This window comes from Capricornis sumatraensis, chromosome 6 (assembly GCF_032405125.1).
Source record: "Capricornis sumatraensis isolate serow.1 chromosome 6, serow.2, whole genome shotgun sequence".
NCBI classification, from domain to species: domain Eukaryota; kingdom Metazoa; phylum Chordata; class Mammalia; order Artiodactyla; family Bovidae; genus Capricornis; species Capricornis sumatraensis.
Genome location: NC_091074.1, coordinates 94,717,606 through 94,737,635, shown reverse-complemented (window position 1 = coordinate 94,737,635; position 20,030 = coordinate 94,717,606). Strand labels below are relative to the sequence as shown.

The 20,030-nt window shown below is 39.7% G+C and overlaps 1 protein-coding gene across 1 annotated transcript in view; it reads left to right on the top strand.

Moving 5' to 3' along the window:
- LOC138080647 (serine/threonine-protein kinase MRCK alpha-like) overlaps positions 1 to 20,030 on the top strand; it is a 62,457-nt gene that overhangs the window by 17,503 nt on the left and 24,924 nt on the right. Inside the window, exon 6 of the mRNA XM_068973523.1 lies at positions 8,180 to 8,290. Coding sequence (XP_068829624.1) covers positions 8,180 to 8,290 — 111 coding nt within the window. The remainder of the gene's footprint in view (positions 1 to 8,179; positions 8,291 to 20,030) is intronic.

Genomic DNA, 20,030 nt, shown 5'->3' with positions numbered 1-20,030 from the left:
AATCCATGGTATTTTGTTTTGGCAGCTGTAGTTGACTAAGACACTCCCCAAATTATTTTATGTGGGTAGTGTAACTTGATACCAAAACCTGATAAGGAATATTTTAGAAGGAAGAAGTCTAATCTTACTGGGGAACATACAGAATTCTACTTTTGACATTAATGAGTATTTTGTTGGTCCTATACCTGTTATGAACAATACAGGTTTTGTCTTAACTGAAAACACAGCTTTAAATTTTAGCCACTCATTAAAAGATTATTGAGGGTAAGGCTAGAATAATGATGCTTGTGTGTTTGTTAAAGACAAAGGTATACAATCCACGATTTTGGCTGAAGTTACAGAAGCATTCTTTGAACTTTAGTTTGAAATTTAACAAGAACATCCACGGCTTCAGCCGTGCTGATTGCCATGGCATTCCTTGGAACAGGTCAAAGACTATATACGCTGTTTTCAGTATACTTCATCACTATTGCCCAGTGGTAGAACATCTGCACCATACACATACCAAATCTGACCTTTTGTATACTCTTAGCTGTACAGTGGGAATTCTCATGAAATCCTGAAATTGTTGAAAAAAATTTTAAGACACAGCAAAGTGACTGAACTGAACTGAACAGATACACAAAGTTTCACTTTCAGTTCAGTTCAGTTCAGTTCAGTCGCTCAGTCGTACCTGACTCTTTGCGACCCCCATGAACTGCAGCACGCCAGGCCTCCCTGTCCATCACCAACTCCCGGAGTTCACTCAAACTCACGTCCATTGCGTCAGTGATGCCAGCCAGCCATCTCATCCTCTGTCGTCCCCTTTTCCTCCTGGAAAATGAATCAACATAACACAGTAACACATTAAAAATATAACACAGTAACAGATTAAAAATATTAAAAGTCTGGCTCAGTCTCTTGTGGGGTCACTGCTCCTTTCTCCTGGGTCCTGGTGCACAAAAGGTTTTGTTTGGCTCTCCAAGAGTCTGTTTCCTCAGTCCTACGGAAGTTCTGTAATCAAATCCTGCTGCTGCTAAGTCGCTTCAGTTGTGTCCGACTCTGTGCGACCCCGTAGACGGCAGCCCACCAGGCTCCCCCGTCCCTGGGATTCTCCAGGCAAGAACACTGGAGTTAGTTCCCATGTCCTTCTCCAATGCATGAAAGTGAAAAGTGAAAGTGAAGTCACCCAGTCGTGTCCGACTCTTAGCGACCCCATGGACTGCAGCCTACCAGGCTCCTCCATCCATGGGATTTTCCAGGCAAGAGTACTGGAGAGGGGTGCCATCCTGCTGCTGCTGCTGCTAAGTCGCTTCAGTCGTGTCCGACTCTGTGCGACCCCATAGACGGCAGCCCACCAGGCTCCACCGTCTCTGGGATTCTCCAGGCAAGAATACTGGAGTGGGCTGCCATTTCCTTATCCAATGCATGAAAGTGAAAAGTGAAAGTGAAGTCACTGAGTCATGTCCAACTCTCAGCGACCCCATGGACTGCAGCCTACCAGGCTTCTCTGTCCATGGGATTTTCCAGGCAAGAATACTGGAGTGGGGTGCCATTGCCTTCTCCCGGGTGCCATTCTACTGCCCTTCAAAGTCAAATTCCCAGAGGGTTCTCAGATCCCCAGGTTGGAAAGTTTGTTTTGGGCCCTAGAACTTTTGTAACAGTGCAAGAGCTTCTTTGGTATAATTGTTCTCCAGTTTGTAGGCTCAGTGACTCTGTGGTGGGACTAATGGCAACCTCCTCCAAGATGACTTGTGCCACACACTGTGCCTCCTAGGTCTGCGGCAGCCAGAACCCCTGTCCCCACAGCAGGCCATTGCTGACCTGTGCCTCCACAGGAGACCCTCAAACACTCAAAGGCAGGTTTGGTTCAGTCTCTTGTGGGGGTCACTGCACCTTTCCCTGGGTCCTGCTGAGCATGAGGTTTTGTTTGTACCCTCTGAGCATCTCTGGCAGTTATGAGATTTGATTCTAAATGTGATTATACCCCTCATACCATCTTGTTGGGACTTCTTTGCCCTTGGACACGGGGTATCTCTCTTTTGTGGGATCCAGCATTCTCCTGTTGATAGTTGTTTTAGTTGCAATTTTGGTGTTCTTGCAGGAGAAGATGAGCACACATCCCTCTACTCCACCATCTTGATTTTCATGGATTAAAAATATAAATCATATCATTTCCATAAAAGCATAAGAACATCTGAAAAATTCAACAGCCTTTTATAATAGAAAAGCAAAACACTTCTCCCCAATCTAGAAATAGAAAACAACTTTCTTTATCTGATCAAAGATATCAGCACCAGCAACAAAAGTCATATATAATAATAATATTTAATATTATATAATAATTATTATGTGTTATGTAATATTATTATCCTCCATCCTAAGTCATTTCAGTCATGTCTGACTCTGCAACCCTATGGACCAAAGTCCACCAGGCTCCTCTGTCCATGGGATTCTCCAGGCAAGAATACTGGAGTGGGTTGCCATGCCCTCCGCCAGGGGCTCTTCCCAACCCAGGCATCAAGCCCATGTCTCTTACCGTCTCCTTCATTGGCAGGTGGGTTCTTTATCACTAGCACCACTGGGAAGCCCTCTTTCCCACTAGTGCCACCATTATATATAATAATTATATATGTATATAACTGTATTATGGTGAAATACTGAGCTTTCCTATTCTTATACTTATGAACAAAGTAAAAAATGAAAAGTATGAAGTGCAAAAAAGTATAAAAATGAAAAAATGAAAAAAATTATGTTTACGAGCATAAAATTCATTATGAAATTGAGGATCTTTTCAATAAATTATTAGAATTATTAATAGTTTAGCAAGGTGGTTCACTACCATATTAGTATATAAAAATCAATATACAGAGTATATTATATGTACAGAATATGTTGACCACAATGTCAATATACAGAAACAAATATATGTCACAGTGATATACTCAAATCAAATGCATCTCTCTGTATGAATATTAAATAATATGAAGTCATTATATTAGAATATTAAATAATTACCTTTTTAAACATACACCATTTACAATAACATAAGGAATCCAATATTTAGAAGCAAATCTAACAATAGCTAGAAGGCTTCTGGGAAGAAATATGATAAAATTTAAAGAGGAATGTTTTCAAAGGCCTAAGTTAAATAGCTATAACACTAGATTGAAAGACTCAATATTTAAAGATATTAATTCTTCATTTTTTTATTAATTTATTTTTTATGGAAGGATAATTGCTTTACAGAATTTTGTCATTTTCTGTCAAGCCTCAACATAAATCAGCCATCGATATACATATATCCCCTCCCTTTTGAACCTCCCTCCCATTTTCCTCCCCACCCCACCCCTCTAGGTTGATACAAAGCCCCTGTTTGAGTTTACTGATAATATATCAATTCAATCAAGATTCCATCAAGATTAAAGATTTAATATAAAAAATAAAGATTTAATATAAAATACCATGATTAAATATAATCCGGATTAAATTCTATTTTCTTCATGAAATTTGCAATGTGGTCACACATCTCTTCTCTACGTCTGCATGTCAATTCCTTCCCTACAAATAGATTTATCAGTACTATTTTTCTAGATTCCATATATATGCGTTAACATACTATATTTGTTTTTCTCTTTCTGATTTACTTCACACTGTATAACAGGCTCTGGGTTCATCTACCTCACTACAACTGATTCAAATTTGTTCCTTTTTATGGCTGAGAAATAGTCCATTATATATATTATATATATATATGTATGCATATATGTATCACATGTTCTTTATCCATTCATCTGTCAATGGACATCTAGGTTGCTTCCATGTCCTGGCTATTATAAATAGTGTTGCAGTAAACACTGGGGTACATATGTCTTTCTGAATTGTGGTTTTCTCAGAGTATATGCCCATAGTGGGATTGCTGGGTGATATGGTAGTTTTATTTCTAGTTTGTTAAGGAATATCCATATTGTTCTCTGATATTTTTGATGTGGACCATTTTTAAAGTCGTTACTGAATTTGTTGCAATATTGCTTCTATTTTATGTTTTTGGTTTTTTGGCCACAAGGCTTGTGGGATCTTAGCTGCTCAGCCAGAGATGGAATAGGCACCTCTTGCACTAGAAAGTGAAGTCTTAACCACTGGACTGCCAGAGAAGTCCCAGAAATTCAAGATTTATTATTAAACTACAATCTGTAAATTAAAACAGTGTGGTATTTGCAAAAACATAAATACATAGACCAGTGGTGTTTGACAGTGCCCAGAAAAATTTGTATTAGAAATACTTAATTTATTATAAAACTGGGACTATAGAACAGTGAAAATTGATCATCCAAACACAAGCCTTAGAGTAGAAATAGATGTTTACAACACTACAAATAACGAAAGCTCATATCTAGAATATATAAGCAGTTTATAAATCAATAAGAAAAAGGCAGTGAATCTGATGGGAAAGTGGCAAGAAATTTAACAGACTATTCATAAAAGAGGAAATCCAAATAGACAATGAACATATTAAAAGTTCTAAACCTCATGAGATGCCACTAGTGAAAATAAATAGCTAACACAGAATGATTACAAAAGCAAGTGTTGGTGAGCACTTGAAGAAATATGAATCTGCATATTGTGTAATTCCAGTTCTAGAAAATATATCCTGTAGGAATGTTTGCATATTTTATGCCAGGATGTATGTAAAAGAATGATTGTAATAGCTAAAACACAAATGTCCATCAAAATGAATGAATAAAGAAATTAGGCTATATTAATGTAATGAAATACACTATAGCAATAAAAATGAATAAATTACAGCTATACACAACACCATGAGTGAATCTCACTGGCATAATGTTGAGTGAAAAAAGTCAAGCACAAAAGACAACACACTATGAGCAAGATTAAACTCTGTTTTGTAGTCTCAGCTGGTTGGTAGTGATGCTCTTGGCTAGGAATGCCCAGGGCATTCACCTGAGCCGTAGTACTTGTAGTGAGTGCCACACACAATCCTCCCCATCACCACAGGGACCACTGTGTGTCTGGCCCGAGCCTTGTGATTCTTATTATGATAGCAGGATGCACTTAAGTAAAAACTGTAAGGGAAATTTGAGGAACATGATTGATCACTAACAGGCCCTGGGGGGTACATGGCACACCCAAGGGCCACACAACAAGGTGGCAGATAGAGAGAATGGGAGAGAAAGGAGACTGAGAGCTCTGATTTTACTAGCATAGAGGGTGGGGTGTCTTGAGTTTCAGGGTTTCATTCTATGTTGCCTAATTTAAAGCTTAAAAGTGAGATTCAGGGGATGGGAGAGGACAGATGGGTCTCTCTAGTAGTCAGTTACCTAGGTTACTGAGAACTTTTGGAAGGGAATCTTCATTGGCAGGAGTAAATTAACTCCTTATCTGCTTGTTTTGCTGATAGCTGTGTCATGTAGCTAGCTTGCTTATGCCCACAGTAATGGTCATGGCCCTCCCAGGGAACAAGTCTATTAGTAATGTTGTTCAATCACACAGTCGTATCCAACTCTTTGCAACCCCATGGACTGCAGCACACCAGGCTTCCCTGTCCCTCACCATCTCCCAAAGTTTGCCCAAGTTCACACCCATTGCATCGGTGATGCCATCCAGCCATCTCATCTTCTGATGCCCTCTTCTCTTTCTGCCTTCAATCTTTCCCAGCAACAGGGACTCTTCCAATGAGTCGACTCTTTGCATCAGATGATCAAAATATTGGAGCTTCAGCTTCAGCATAAGTCCTTCCAATGAGTATTCAGGATTGATTTCCTCTAAGATTGACTGGTTTGAGTTCCCTGCTGTCCAAAGGACTCTCAGGAGTCTTCTCCAGCACCGCAGTTCAAAGGTGTCAATTCTCTAGCACTCTGCCTTCTTTATGGTCCACCTCTCACAACCATATGTGACCACTGGGAAGACCATACCCTTGATTATATTATTAGCAATAAGTGACAGCCAATCTTGCTGGTTTTAAATTTCCAGCCTGGTGCCTCAGATGGTAAAGAATCTGCCTGCAGTGCAGGAGACCCGAGGTTTGATCCCCAGGTCGGAAAGATCCCCTGGAGACGGGAATGGCTACCCACTCCAGTATTCTTGCCTGGAGAATTCCATGGACAGAGTTGCCTGGTGGGCTACAGTCCATGAGGTTGCAAAAAGTTCGACAGGAATGAGCGACTAACACTTATAGTGTTAGGCTCAAGTAATTTGTTGGGAGCCTTGTTGATCTCTAAAATATTAACCACATAGAAAACTGTGTGTATGTGCTCTGTGGCTCAATCGTAGCCAACTCTTTGTGACCCCATGGTCTGTAACTGACAGGCTCCTCTGTACAGGGAATCTTCCAGGCAAGAATACTGGAGTGGGTTGCCATTTCCTACTCCAGGGAATCTTCCTGATCCAGGGATCAAACTCACATCTCTTGGGTCTTCTGCACTGACAAGTGGATTCTTTACCACTGTGCCACATAGAAAATCGTACCTGGAATCAATCCAAAAGACAGACTTTTAAATTCTCCACACCAAAAAAAAAAAAATCAATAAAATATACAAACAATAATTCATATTTCACCATAGTGGTCACATGAGTTAACAATGGAAGATACTGTATCCAACCTGAGAAAATGAACAGGGCATTTGGGGATTTAAGCCACGTGTCTGAATTTGCCTTGAACTGAAATCAAGCTTAAGATGTAATTTACTAAACAAAGCTCTTTGCTTTGCACATTGTCAGTTATTTATGCTCTTTATTATTTGGCTTTATTTTCTGAAGAGAGTTTATTCTGTTACCCCCAAAACGTGCTCATACAAATGCATAGGACATTTTGACAATTGTAGCTCTTGAGACTAAGGGGGGGTGCTCAGGCAGGTTGGCCTTTCAATAATCTCTACCAGCTCTCCTACCCCTAAATCCCAGTTACTACTGCTATCACCATCACAACCACTACCACCATCATCTCATGGATATTAAACATGATGTGTAAAGAAAACAGCAAAATACTCTTTAGTACCATGTGAAACACTCACTGTGTGTATGCAACCCCAGGAAGGCTGACCTATAGCTTCACCTCATCTTCTGATTGAGCCTCACTTATATAAAAATCCTGGAGCTGCCTCTGCATTTTAAGAAACTTTATAACTTTGGAAATCACTAAATTATGCACTACATGATCTTCCAAAGTAAAGTCACAAAAATTCTGATGATAATAGATGTTGACCCCTGTGTGCCAGTATTTCTATGCTATTAAATAAGCAGGGGTTTACATTGGTGCCATTAGTCATACAACCATGATCAGTTTCATTTACTTTCATTTAATGCCTAATTCACTGTGGGTGGGAAAAATTCTTGTCTTTCTTCTATTGGTCATAAGACAGAATAACAGGAGAAAAGCATACACATCTTAATTTTTTACATGTACATGGGAGCCTTCCCAAGAGAAAGAAGACCTTAAGCGATCAGAGAAAGGAAGATTTTATACTTTTTTAGGCAAAGGTATAATATATTTGTGAAGAAACGATAAGACAATGGGGTTTGGGTTATGAGTCACAAATGGTGAAGTAACAAGGAAAATATGGGTAGTTTAACAATCATATCTTTGTTTATGCAGCCTTCCTAGCCTTGAATTCCGTGTTTCTGGTGATTAAGTTTTTCCCTCCTCCTGGCACAGGAAGGGTGATTTTCACAGGGAAGATTTGTATCCTTCTTCCTTCAGGAGAACAAAGGAGGGCAGAGTAACCTTGCATGGCTGTTTCTCAAGTACTTTAATTCAAGTAATCAATATGCCAAAGTGACATACTTGGGGGTGACATATTCTGATCCTCTTCACTAGGTGCCCTCAGTGACAGAGTTCTTATCTGTAGTTTCTGATCCATTTCTCTATAACCCACTGTGAGTGGAATCCACCCGCTCTTTTTTTTTTTTTTAATGTCATGGTACTTCCACATGGAATGGAATGATGGATGTGAAACAGCACATAAGAGAAATGCGCAGAGTTGCAGGTAGGAGCAGCTGTGTCCACCATTGAAAGATCATGGCTACAGTTTTGAGTGTTGACATACTTCTTACAAAAATACTAAAGTTACAGTTTTATCACCCATTATTGGAAAGTAGTGTTATGCTCATGACTTATGTTAAGAGTGCTGAATTCTATACAGTGATCTCTTGAATTTTTGTTTTCCTTAACTTGTCTTTCTAGGGCGATCCAGTTGACAATATGTTTGAACAGAATCTAAAGATCAAGTTTTACATCAGTTCCAGGTCCACATCTCCGTCTTCATATAGTGGAGACGAAGCAGACACAGTGAAGGTACCTCTCTGGGGTAGATTTGCTTCAAAATTTTTCACTTGTACCAAACAAAAGGAGACTGAATCCTGTTCAGAAACAGTGCCCTTTCTCTCTAATCAGATGCATTGCTTAGATAGGAACAGTCTATAGAGAAGTTTATCAGGTGATAGTTAATATTAAGTTTAACTGATAACCATGTCCATGAGGGAACATGGTCTGGCAGGGAGAGAGCTCTCATTATTTGCATTGCTTTAATTAACATCAAGGAGTTAAGCTGTAACAGGAATATTTTACATAATCTTATCACAACATAAAATCTGGTAATAGGTAAGGCATAAAAATACATTTGCTAAACAGACTCACAAACTTTGAAAACAAACTTATGGTTACCAAAGGGAAACTTGGGCAGGGAAGAGATGGATAAACTAGGATTTGGGATTAACAATACATGTGCTGTGCTGTGCTTAGTCGCTCAGTTTTGTCCGACTCTTTGCAATGACATGAACTGTAGCCCACGAGGCTCCTCTGTCCATGGGGATTCTCCAGGCAGGAATACTGGAGTGGGTTGCCATGCCCTCTTCCAGGGGATCTTCCCAGCCCGGGGGTCCAACCCAGGTCTCCTGCATTTCAGGCAGATTCTTTACCATCTGAGGCACCATGGAAGCCCAAAAATACTAGAGTGCATAGCCTATCCCTTCTCCAGGGGATCTTCCCAACCCAGGAGTCAAGCTGGGGTCTCCTGCACTGCAGGCAGATTCTGTATCAGCTGAGTTAAACCAGGGAAACCCATAAATCACTATATTCTAACATTAAATTAAAACAAAACTGCAAATAGTCCTCCTGAGGCCATCCATCATGCAACAACAACAAGAAAACCCCACAAACAAAACAAGACAAAAAATGCTTTGCTACTGTTCTTACTAAAATGTAAGATAATTTTATGTCTCACATAATGGCACACAAAATAGCTCTTTCTGGCCCTTTATGATAATCAGAGAACATGACTCTCTGCAAATGTTTCCTCCAGAAATCAAAGGGTTTGGTGTCTTCCAGCTCATATTTTCCATCTTCAGAAATGCTATTTCCCTCCTCTGCATCTCACTCACTCTGGTTAATCTGGGTAGGGTTTCTTGCTACCCACTTTGGAATCCTGGGGACTAGGTGGCGAGTTCTCCCAGAGATATGTGGTTTAGTTTGGAAAATTTCATTGTGGTTTATAACCAGGTCAGACATTGTTTCCAAATTCTGCTCAGAGCATTTAAAAAAAATTTTTTTTTTTACTTTATTTTACTTTACAATACTGTATTGTTTTTGCCATACATTGACATGAATCCACCACGGGTGTTGATAACAATTTTATTTTATTGTTTTAAAATTTTAATAATATCTCTCTCATGGAGGAAGAAGGTACAAGGAATAATCTGTCACAAGCTCATATACCTATTACCCACAAATTAAGAAAACAGTTTGCCATTTTTGTTCAGATAAAAAGAAAATTGGAATGATACAGAACAGTTGAGCTCATCTAACTGCATTCTTTTGTCCTGGGAGGTGATCGGATAGTTTGAGATGGTGTGCATTCTTCTGTCCACCCTCTTATATTTTATATCCTAGACATGTGTTCTTCAATTTCAAAGGATTGCTTGGTCTGCTCAAAATACACAAATAATATCCCTATTGTGAAAATAATCTACTATTTTCACAGTATTTATTCATGTCAAGACAGTTCATCTTTAACTGCTGGGTAGTATTCCAGATTATAAATATACTTATTTCTACATAACCATGAAGGCGATGGCACCCCACTCCAGAACTCTTGCCTGAAAAATCCCACGGACGGAGGAGCCTGGTAGGCTGCAGTGCATAGGGTCACGAAGAGTCAGACACGACTGAGTGACTTCCCTTTCACTTTCGATTTTCATGCATTGGAGAAGGAAATGGCAACCCAGTGTTCTTGCCTGGAAAATCCCAGGGACAGGGGAGCCTGGTGGGCTTCTGTCTCTGGGGTCGCACAGAGTCAGACACGACTGAAGCGGCTTAGCAGCAGCAGCAGCAGCAGCAGCATGATTTATATAATTATGTTCCTTTTTATGTATTGATGTCTTTTTTCCTTATTACAATTTCTCTATTACAAAGAGCCTGTTGGGACCTGTTTGGCTATGTACATATGGGAGAATTTGTTAGCTACTAGCTAGTAGAAATGCATATTTTCAATGCATAATTTTGCCAACTGTTTTAATTTTTTGAAACAGTCACACATTTTACAGAAATGCTATAAGTGCGGTATATATTTATTTTTCCTAGACTATTTGAAAGTTGTCATTTGATTTTCCATCACCTTGAATACTTAATCTTGTACTTCTTACAAATAAGAATGTTCTCCTACATCTTATACATTTAGAGTACAACCATTATCACTAACACTGATGCATCATTATCGACTATCTAATTCTCAGACCCCTTCAGGTGTCACCAACTGCCCCCTCGTGTTCATTATTGCAAAAAAAAAAAAAAAAAGGCAGTTCAAAACTGATCTTTGCTCTTGGTTGTCATCTCTCATTAGTTTCTTGCCATATGGAAGTCTCTTGCCATATTAGTCTCTTGCTAAAGTCTTTCTTTGACTTCATTAACTTGATACTCTCAAAAATCGCAAGGTGGTTTAGAATAGAATATCCCTCATGTTACAAATGCTTTCTCGTGACTTGAATCAGGTTATGCATGTTTGCCAAAAATATTACAGAAGTGACGCTGTGGTCTTCTCCTTATATGCTAATCAGGTGGTTCATGATTTTGATATTTTCCATTGCTGATCATGCTTACTTGACCTCTGCACTAAGGTGGGAATTTCCAGGCCTGTCCACTGTGAAATTACTTTTTTTCCTTTGTAATTAATAAGTATTTTGTATAGAGGTACTTTGAAGCAGTAAGTACCACATTTCTTAGCTATTTGCAATTTACTTGTATCTGTATGGACACATAGTTTTTCATTTTACTTCATTATTTACAATCCATTATAGTCATAATTTATTCTAGTATTCAAATGGTGGTATAGCTCATCTTGTATTTTGCCAGCCATGGATTTAGCCATCTCTCCAAGGAGCACTGATTGCTTTCAGTGGAAAATGATATTTAGAAGATCTGGGTGTTAGGTATGCTCGTTGCTATGGGATGTCACTATTCCAGAATGCTTGTTGGATAGAGATAGAGAAAAATATATTTATGTATCAGTCTCTATGTAGAAATCTATATATCTGTGTATCTGTCATCTATCTGTTCATTTATCATCTCTACTCTCCTACTCACCTACCTACTTATCTAACTACTTACCTATAAAATCTATGAGTTCATACACACATTTATACCTCTAATTCCAAACCAACATTATAGGTTTCATCCTAGTTTTCTCCTTTTCTATATTGGTAACTTCCTTCTGTGACAGTGAGAAACTTGCCTCTTTATACTCTCAGTGAAGTGAAGTGAAGTCGTTCAGTCGTGTCCGACTCTTTGCAACCCCATGGACTGTAGCTTATCAGGCTCCTCTGTCCATGGGATTTTCCAGGCAAGAGTGCTGGAGTGGATTGCCATTTCCTTCCCCAGGGGATCTTCCCGACCCAGGAACCAAACCCGGGTCTCCCACATTGCAGGCTACCTCATTACTTCTCACACTGCATGGGCTCTGTGTCGCTATCTTAGATTACCCTCCATGTGCACACTCATCTCACCTTGCTGGGAATAGAGTTTTTAAAAACCAATTTCTACTGTAACTTAGCAGCACATAAGAGTTCTCATTTCCTTATACCTATGTTGACACTTGCCACTACTAGACCACTGAAATTTTGTAATTCTGACAGGTATGAAGTGGTATCTAATTATTGCTTTCATTTTGTCATGTACAGGTTTTTCATTCTATTAGTAAAATATATCTCCTTTTACTGCTTGAGGTTTTTAATTGTTTTCTAAGAATTCCATTTCTTTCCTATTCTTCGGTCCTCAAAGTGCCAAAAAGATTTAAAGTTTTGCTTTTTGCATTTAGATCCTTAAATCAACAGGAAATTATATCTTTGTCTGCTCTGAAGTAGCAATCTGACTTTTGCCACCATGATACCATGATAGTTAGTTGTCCCAGGCCCAATTCATTGACTAGTCTATCAACTCCTAATAATTTGTAACATCACTTCTATCATATACCAGCTTTATTTAGTTATTTACTTACTTATTTGGTTATAAAATATACATGGTTTTGAACTGTAGTGTTCAAGAAGACTCTTGCAAGTCCCTTGGACTGCAAGGAGATCAAACCAGTCAATCTTAAAGTAAATCAGTCCTGAATATTCATTGGAAGGACTGATGCTGAAGCTGAAGCTCTAATACTATGGCCACCTGATGCAAAGACCTGACTCATTGGAAAAGAATCTGATCCTGGGAAAGATTGAAGGCAGGAAGAGAAGGGGACTACAGAGGATGAGATGATTGCACAGCATCACTGACTAAATGGACATGAGTTTGAGCAAGCTTCAGGAGTTGGTGATGGACAGGGAAGCCTGGCATGCTGCAGTCCATGGGGTTGCAGAGTTGGACACGACTGAGTAACTGAACTGAAAATATACATAAGGGCTTCCCAGGTGGCTCAGTGGTAAAGAATTTGCCTGCCAATTCAGGAGACATGAGTTCAATCTCTGGGTCCAAAAGATCTCCTGGAGAAGAAAATGACAACCCGCTCTGGTATTTATGCCTGGGAAGTCCCATGGATAGAGGAGCTTGGCAGGCATAGTCCATGGGGTCACAAATGAGTTGGACACAACTTAGTGAAAAACAACAACAAAATTGGCATAACATAAAATATTCCATTTATTCATTTTTAAGTGTAGAATTCAGTGGGATAAATTACTTTCACAGTGTTCTGCAAATGTAACTATTACAGTATTTATTTCTCAAAATTTTCCATCTCCACAAATAGAAGTTTTATCCTCATTAAACCATAATTTGACATTTCCTTTCCATTTGGTCCCTGGTAAACTCTCATCTACTTTGCATCTCTATGAATTTGCCTATTCTATATATTTTATATAAGTAGAGTTGTATAATATTTACCCCTTTTTGTCTGGCTAATTTCACTTGGCATAGTATCTTCATATTTCATCCATGTTATCGTGTGTGCCAGAATTTCAATTGTTTTTAAGGCAAAGAATGGACAAATAGACCAATGAAATATAACAAAATCCCCAGAACCATACAGAGGAACAAAGATAGTCTCTTCAACAAATAGTGCTTGAAGAACTGGACTTGCACGTGCAAAAAATATAAACCTTAGACACAGACCTTACACTCTTCAAAAAATTAATTCAAAATGGATCATAAGCCTACATTTAAAATGCAAAACTACAACATAGGTGAAAGTCGCAGAAACCTTGCGTTAAATAATGACTTCAGATCATAAGCCTACATTTAAAACACAAAACTACAACATAGGTGAAAGTCTCAGCAAACTTGCATTAGATAATAACTTCTTAAATATAAAATCAAAAGCGAGAGCCACAAAATAAATTTTTGATAAGTTGCACTTCATTAAGATTAAAAACTTTTGCTCTGTAAAAGAGACTAAGAAGACTAGCCACAGACAGGGAGAAAATAAAAAGACACATATGATTTTAAAAAAACTGTCATCCAAAATACACAAAAACTGTTAAAACTCAAGAAGAAACTCATAAGAAAGCAAAAAACTTGATTAAAAATGGGTCAAAGACTAAACAGAGACCTCAATAAAAAGAAGATACATAGATTGCATATAAGCACAGGGAAAAATGTCCATATATATGTCACTAGAAAATGCAAGTTAAAACGATGAGATACCTCTACACATCAAAATCTGGGACACGGACTACATCAAGTGCTGGCAAAATGTAGAGCAATAGGAACTCTCATTCATTGCTGGTGCGAGTGCAAAATGGTTCAGCTACTTTGGAAGAGAGTTTAGCCATTTCTTACAAAATTAAACACTCTTTCAATACAGTCCTGGAATCATGTACCTTGATATTATTCAAAAGAAATGAAAACTTTCTCCACACAAAATGCTGTACATGGAATTTAGAAACTATTAAACTGCCCAAGCTTGGAAGCAACCTTCTTCAGTTCAGTTCAGATTAGTCGCTCAGTCGCGTCCGATTCTTTGCAACCCCATGGACTTGCAGCACGCCAGGCCTCCCGATCCATCGCCAACTCCTGGAGATCACTCAAACTCACGTCCGTTGTGTTGGTGATGCCATCCAACCATCGCATCCTCTGTCGTCCGCTTCTCCTCCTGCCTTCAGTCTTTCCCACCATCAGGGTCTTTTCAAATGAGTCAGCTCTTCACATCAGGTGGCCAAAGTATCGGAGTTTCAGCTTCAGCATCAGTCCGTCCAGTGAATATTCCACTGATTTCTTTTAGGATGGACTGGTTGGATTTCCTTGCAGTAAAGAGACTCTCAAGAGTCTTCTCCAACACCACAGTTCAAAACCATCAATTCTTCAGTGCTCAGCTTTCCTTATAGTCCAACTCTCATATCCATACATGACTACTGGAAAATCATAGCTTTGACTAGATGGACCACTGTTGGCAAAGTAATGTCTCTGCTTTTTAAAATGATATCAAGGTTGGTCACAACTTTTCTTCCAAGGAGCAAGCGTCTTTTAATTTCATGGCTGCAGTCACCATCTGCAGTGATTTTGGAGCCCCAAAAAATAAAGTCAGTCACTGTTTCCACTGTTTCCCCATCTATTTGCCATGAAGTGACAGGACCAGTTCATCAGACACTGTCTGTCAGATTTAGTCCCTTAAATCTATTTCCCACTTCCACTGTATAATCATAAGGGATTTGATTTAGGTCATGCCTGAATGGTCTAGTGGTTTTCCCTACTTTCTTCAATTTCAGTCTGAATTTGGAAATAAGGAGTTCATGATTTGAGCCCCAGTCAGCTTCTGGTCTTGTTTTTGCTGACTGTATAGAGCTTCTCCATCTTTGGCTGCAAAGAATATAATCAATCTGATTTCAGTGTTGACCATCTGGTGATGTCCATGTGTAGAGTCTTCATTGTGTTGTTGGAAAAGGGTGTTTGCTATGACCAGTGTATTTTCTTGGCAAAACTCTATTAGTCTTTCCCTGCTTCATTCCGTACCCCATGGCCAAATTTGTCTGTTACTCCAGGTGTTTCTTGACTTCCTACTTTTGCATTCCAGTTCCCTATAATGAAAAGGACATCTTTTTTGGGTGTTAGTTCTGAAAGGTCTTATAGGTCTTCATAGAACCATTCAACTTCAGCTTCTTCAGCATTACTGGTTGAGGCATAGGCTTGGATTACTGTGATATTGAATGGTTGCCTTGGAAATGAACAGAGATCATTCTGTTGTTTTTGAGATTGCATCCAAGTACTGCATTTTGGACTCTTATGTTGACCATGATGGCCCGTATGATTATTCAGTGGAAGTGAGAACTAGATTTAAGGGACTAGATCTGATAGACAGAGTACCTGATGAACTATGGACAGGAGGTTCGTGACATTGTACAGGAGACAGGGATCAAGACCATCCCCGTGGAAAAGAAATGCAAAAAAGCAAAATGGCTGTCTGGGGTGGCCTTACAAATAGCTGTGAATAAAAGAGAAGCAAAAAGCAAAGAATAAAAGGAAAGATATAAGCATCTGAATGGAGAGTTCCAAAGAATAGCAAGGAGAGATAATAAAGCCTTCCTCAGCGATCAGTGGAAAGATATAGAGGAAAACAACAGAATGGGAAAGAATTGAGATCTCTTCAAGAAAATTAGCGATACCAAGGGAACATTTCATGCAAAGATGGGTCAATAAAGGACAGAAATGGTATGGACCTAATAGAAGCAGAAGATATTAAGAAGAGGTGGCAAGAATACACAGAAGAACTGTACAAAAAAGATCTTCAAGACCAAGATAATAATGATGGTATGATCACTCACCTAGACCCAGACATCCTGGAATGTGAAGTCATGTGGGCCTTAGAAAGCATCACTACGAACAAAGATAGTGGAGGTGGTGGAATTCCAGTGGAGCTATTTCAAATCCTGAAAGATGATGCTGTGAAAGTGCTGCACTCAATATGCCAGCAAATTTGAAAAAACTCAGCAGTGGCCACAGGACTGGAAAAGATCAGTTTTCATTCCAATCCCAAAGAAACACAATGTCAAAGAATGCTCAAACTACCACACAATTGCACTCATCTCACATGCTAGTAAAGTAATGCTCAAAATTAAGCCAGGCTTCAGCAATACATGAACCATGAACTTCCAGATGTTCAAGCTGGTTTTAGAAAAGCCAGAGGAACCAGAGATCAAATTGCCAACATCTTCTGGATCATCGAAAAAGCAAGAGTTCCAGAAAAACATCTATTTCTGCATTATTGACTCTGTGAAAGCCTTTGATTCTGTGGATCACAGTAAACTGTGGAAAATTCTGAAAGAGATGGGAATACCAGACCACCTGACCTGCCTCTTGAGAAACCTATATGCAGGTTAGGAAGCAACAGTTAGAAGTGGACATGGAACAGACTGGTTCCAAATAGGAAAAGGAGTACATCAAGGCTGTATATTGTCACCCTGGTTATTTAACTTCTATGCAGAGTACATCATGAGAAACGCTGGGCTGGATGAAGCACATGCTGGAATCAAGATTGCCGGGAGAAATATTAATAACCTCAGATATGCAGATGACACCACCCTTATGGCAGAGGGCGAAGAACTAAAAAGCCTCTTGATGAAAGTGAAAGAGGAGAGTGAAAAACTTGGCTTAGAGCTCAACATTCAGAAAACTAAGATCATGGCATCTGGTCCCATCGCTTCATGGGAAATAGATGGGGAAACAATGGAAACGTTGAGAGACTTTATTTTGGGGGGCTCCAAAATCACTGGAGATGGTGATTGCAGCCATGAAATTAAAAGACACTTACTCCTTGGAAGGAAAGTTATGACCAACCTAGATAGCATATTAAAAAGCAGAGACATTACTTTGGCAACAAAGGTCTGTCTAGTCAAGGCTATGGTTTTTCCAGTAGTCATGTATGGATGTGAGAGTTGGACTGTGAAGAAAGCTGAGCACTGAAGAGTTGATGCTTTTGAACTGTGGTGCTGGAGAAGACTCTTGAGAGTCCCTGGGACTGCAAGGAGATGCAACCAGTCCATCCTAAAGGAGATCAGTCCTGGGTGTTCATTGGAAGGACCGATGTTGAAGCTGAAACTCCAATACTTTGGCCACCTCATGCAAAGAGTTGACTCATTGGAAAAGATCCTGATGCTGGGAGGGATTGGGAGCAGGAGGAGAAGGGCATGAGATGGCTGGATGGCATCACCGACTCAATGGACATGAGTTGGGTAAGCTCCGGGAGTTGGTGATGAACAGGGAGGTCTGGCATGTTGTGATTCATGGTTTTGCAAAGATTCGGACACTACTGAGTGAATGAACTGAACTGACAGGACCAGATGCCATGATCTTAGTTTTCTGAATGTTGAGTTTTAAGCCAACTTTTTCACTCTCCTCTTTCACCTTCATCAAGAAGCTCCTTAGTTCCTCTTCACTTTCTGCCATAAGGGTGGTGTCATCTGCATATCTGAGGTTATTGATATTTTCCCAGCAATCTTGATTCCAGCAGTGCTTCATCCAGCCCAGCCTTTCTCATGATATAGTCTGCATATAAGTTAAACAAGCAGGGTGACAATATACAGCCTTGACATACTCCTTTCCCTGTTTGGAACCAATCGCTGTCCATGTCCAGTAAAAACTGTTGCTTCCTGACCAGCATATAGATTTCTGAAGAGGCAGATCAGGTGGTCCGGTATTCCCATCTCTTTAAGAATTTTCCACAGTTTATTGTGACCCACACAGTCAAAGGCTTTTGCATAGTCAATAAAGCAGAAATATATGTTTTTCTGGAACTCTCTTGTTTTTTTGATAATACAACGGATGTTGGCAATTTGATCTGGTTCCTCTGCCCTTTCTAAAACCAGCTCGAACATCTGGAAGTTCATGGTTCACGTACTGTTGAAGCCTGGCTTGTAGAATTTTAAGCATTACTTTGCTAGCATGTGCTGCTGCTGCTGCTGCTAAGTCTCTTCCTTTGTGTCTGACTCTGTGAGACCCCATAGACAGCAGCCCACCAGGCTTCCCCGTCTCTGGGATTCTCCAGGCAAGAACACTGGAGTGGGTTGCCATTTTCTTCTCCAATGCATGAAAGTGAAGAGTGAAAGTGAAGTCTCTCAGTCGTGTCCAACTTTTAGTGACCCCATGAACTGCAGCCCCACCAGGCTCTTCCATCCATGGGATTTTCCAGGCAAGAGTACTGGAATGGGGTGCCATTGCCTTCACCATGCTAGTGTGCGAGATGAGTGCAATTGTGTGGTAATTTGTGCATTCTTTGGCATTACCTTTCTTTGAGATTGGAATGAAATTGACCTTTTCCAGTCCTGTGGCCACTGCTGAGTTTTCCAAATTTGCTGGCATATTGAGTGTAGCACTTTCACAGCATCATCTTTTAGGATTTGAAATAGCTCAACTGGAATTCCATCACCTCCATTAGCTTTGTTCATAGTGATGCTTCCTAAGGCCCACTTGACTTTGCATTCCAGGATATCTGGCTCTAGGTTGGTGATCACACCATCATGATTATCTGGTTCGTGTAGGTGTCTGGATAAATAAACTGTGGTATATGAAGACAATGGAACAATACTCAGCCATAAAAATAAATGAGTTATAGAGCCATTGAAAGACATGGAAGAATCTAAAACGCATCTTACCAAGTGAAAGAAACCAATCTAAAAGGGCTACATTCTGTTTGATTTCAAGTACATGACATTTTAGAAAAGGCAAAACTATGTACTGTATAAATCATGTAGTTTCCAGGGGCTGGGGTGAGGAAATGAACAGGTAGAGCACCAAGGACTTTCACAGGAGTGAAACTACTTTTTTGGTACCATCATGATAAATACATGTTATCAAACATTTGTCTAAACCCATAGAATGCATAACAGTAACAGTAAACCTTAATGTAAACTATTGACTTTGGACAATCAGGATGCATCAGTGTAGCTTCATCAAGTGTAACAAATGTACCACTCTGGTGGGAGATTTTGATGATGGGGGTGGCTATGCTTTTGTAAGGGCAGAGGCTGTATGGGAAATCTCTGTATTCTCCCCTCAGTTTTGTTGTGAATCCTTCAGTGTTCTAAAAAATTAAGTCTTAGTTCAATTGCTCAGTCACATCCAACTCTTTGCAACCCCTTGGACTGCAGCATGCCAGGCCTCCCTGCCCATCACCAACTCCTGGAGTTTACTCAAACTCATGTCCATTGAGTCAGTGATACCATCTGACCATCTCATCCTCTGTCATCCCTTTTTCCTCCTGCTCTCAATCTTTCCCAGCATCAGGGTCTTTTCAAATGAGTCAGCTCTTCATATCAGGTGGCCAGAGTGTTGGAGTTTCAGCTTCAGCATCAGTCCTTCCAATGAATATTCAGGACTGATTTCCTTTAGGATGGACTGGTTGGATCTCCTTGCTGTCCAAGAGACTCTCAAGAGTCTTCTCCAACACCACAGTTCAAAAACATCAATTCTTCGGTGCTCAGCTTTCTTCACAGTCCAACTCTCACGTCCATACATGACTATTGGAAAAACAATATCCTTGACTAGGTGGACCTTTGTTGGCAAAGTAATGTCTCTGCTTTTTAATATGCTATCTAGGTTGGTCATAACTTTTCTTCCAAGGAGT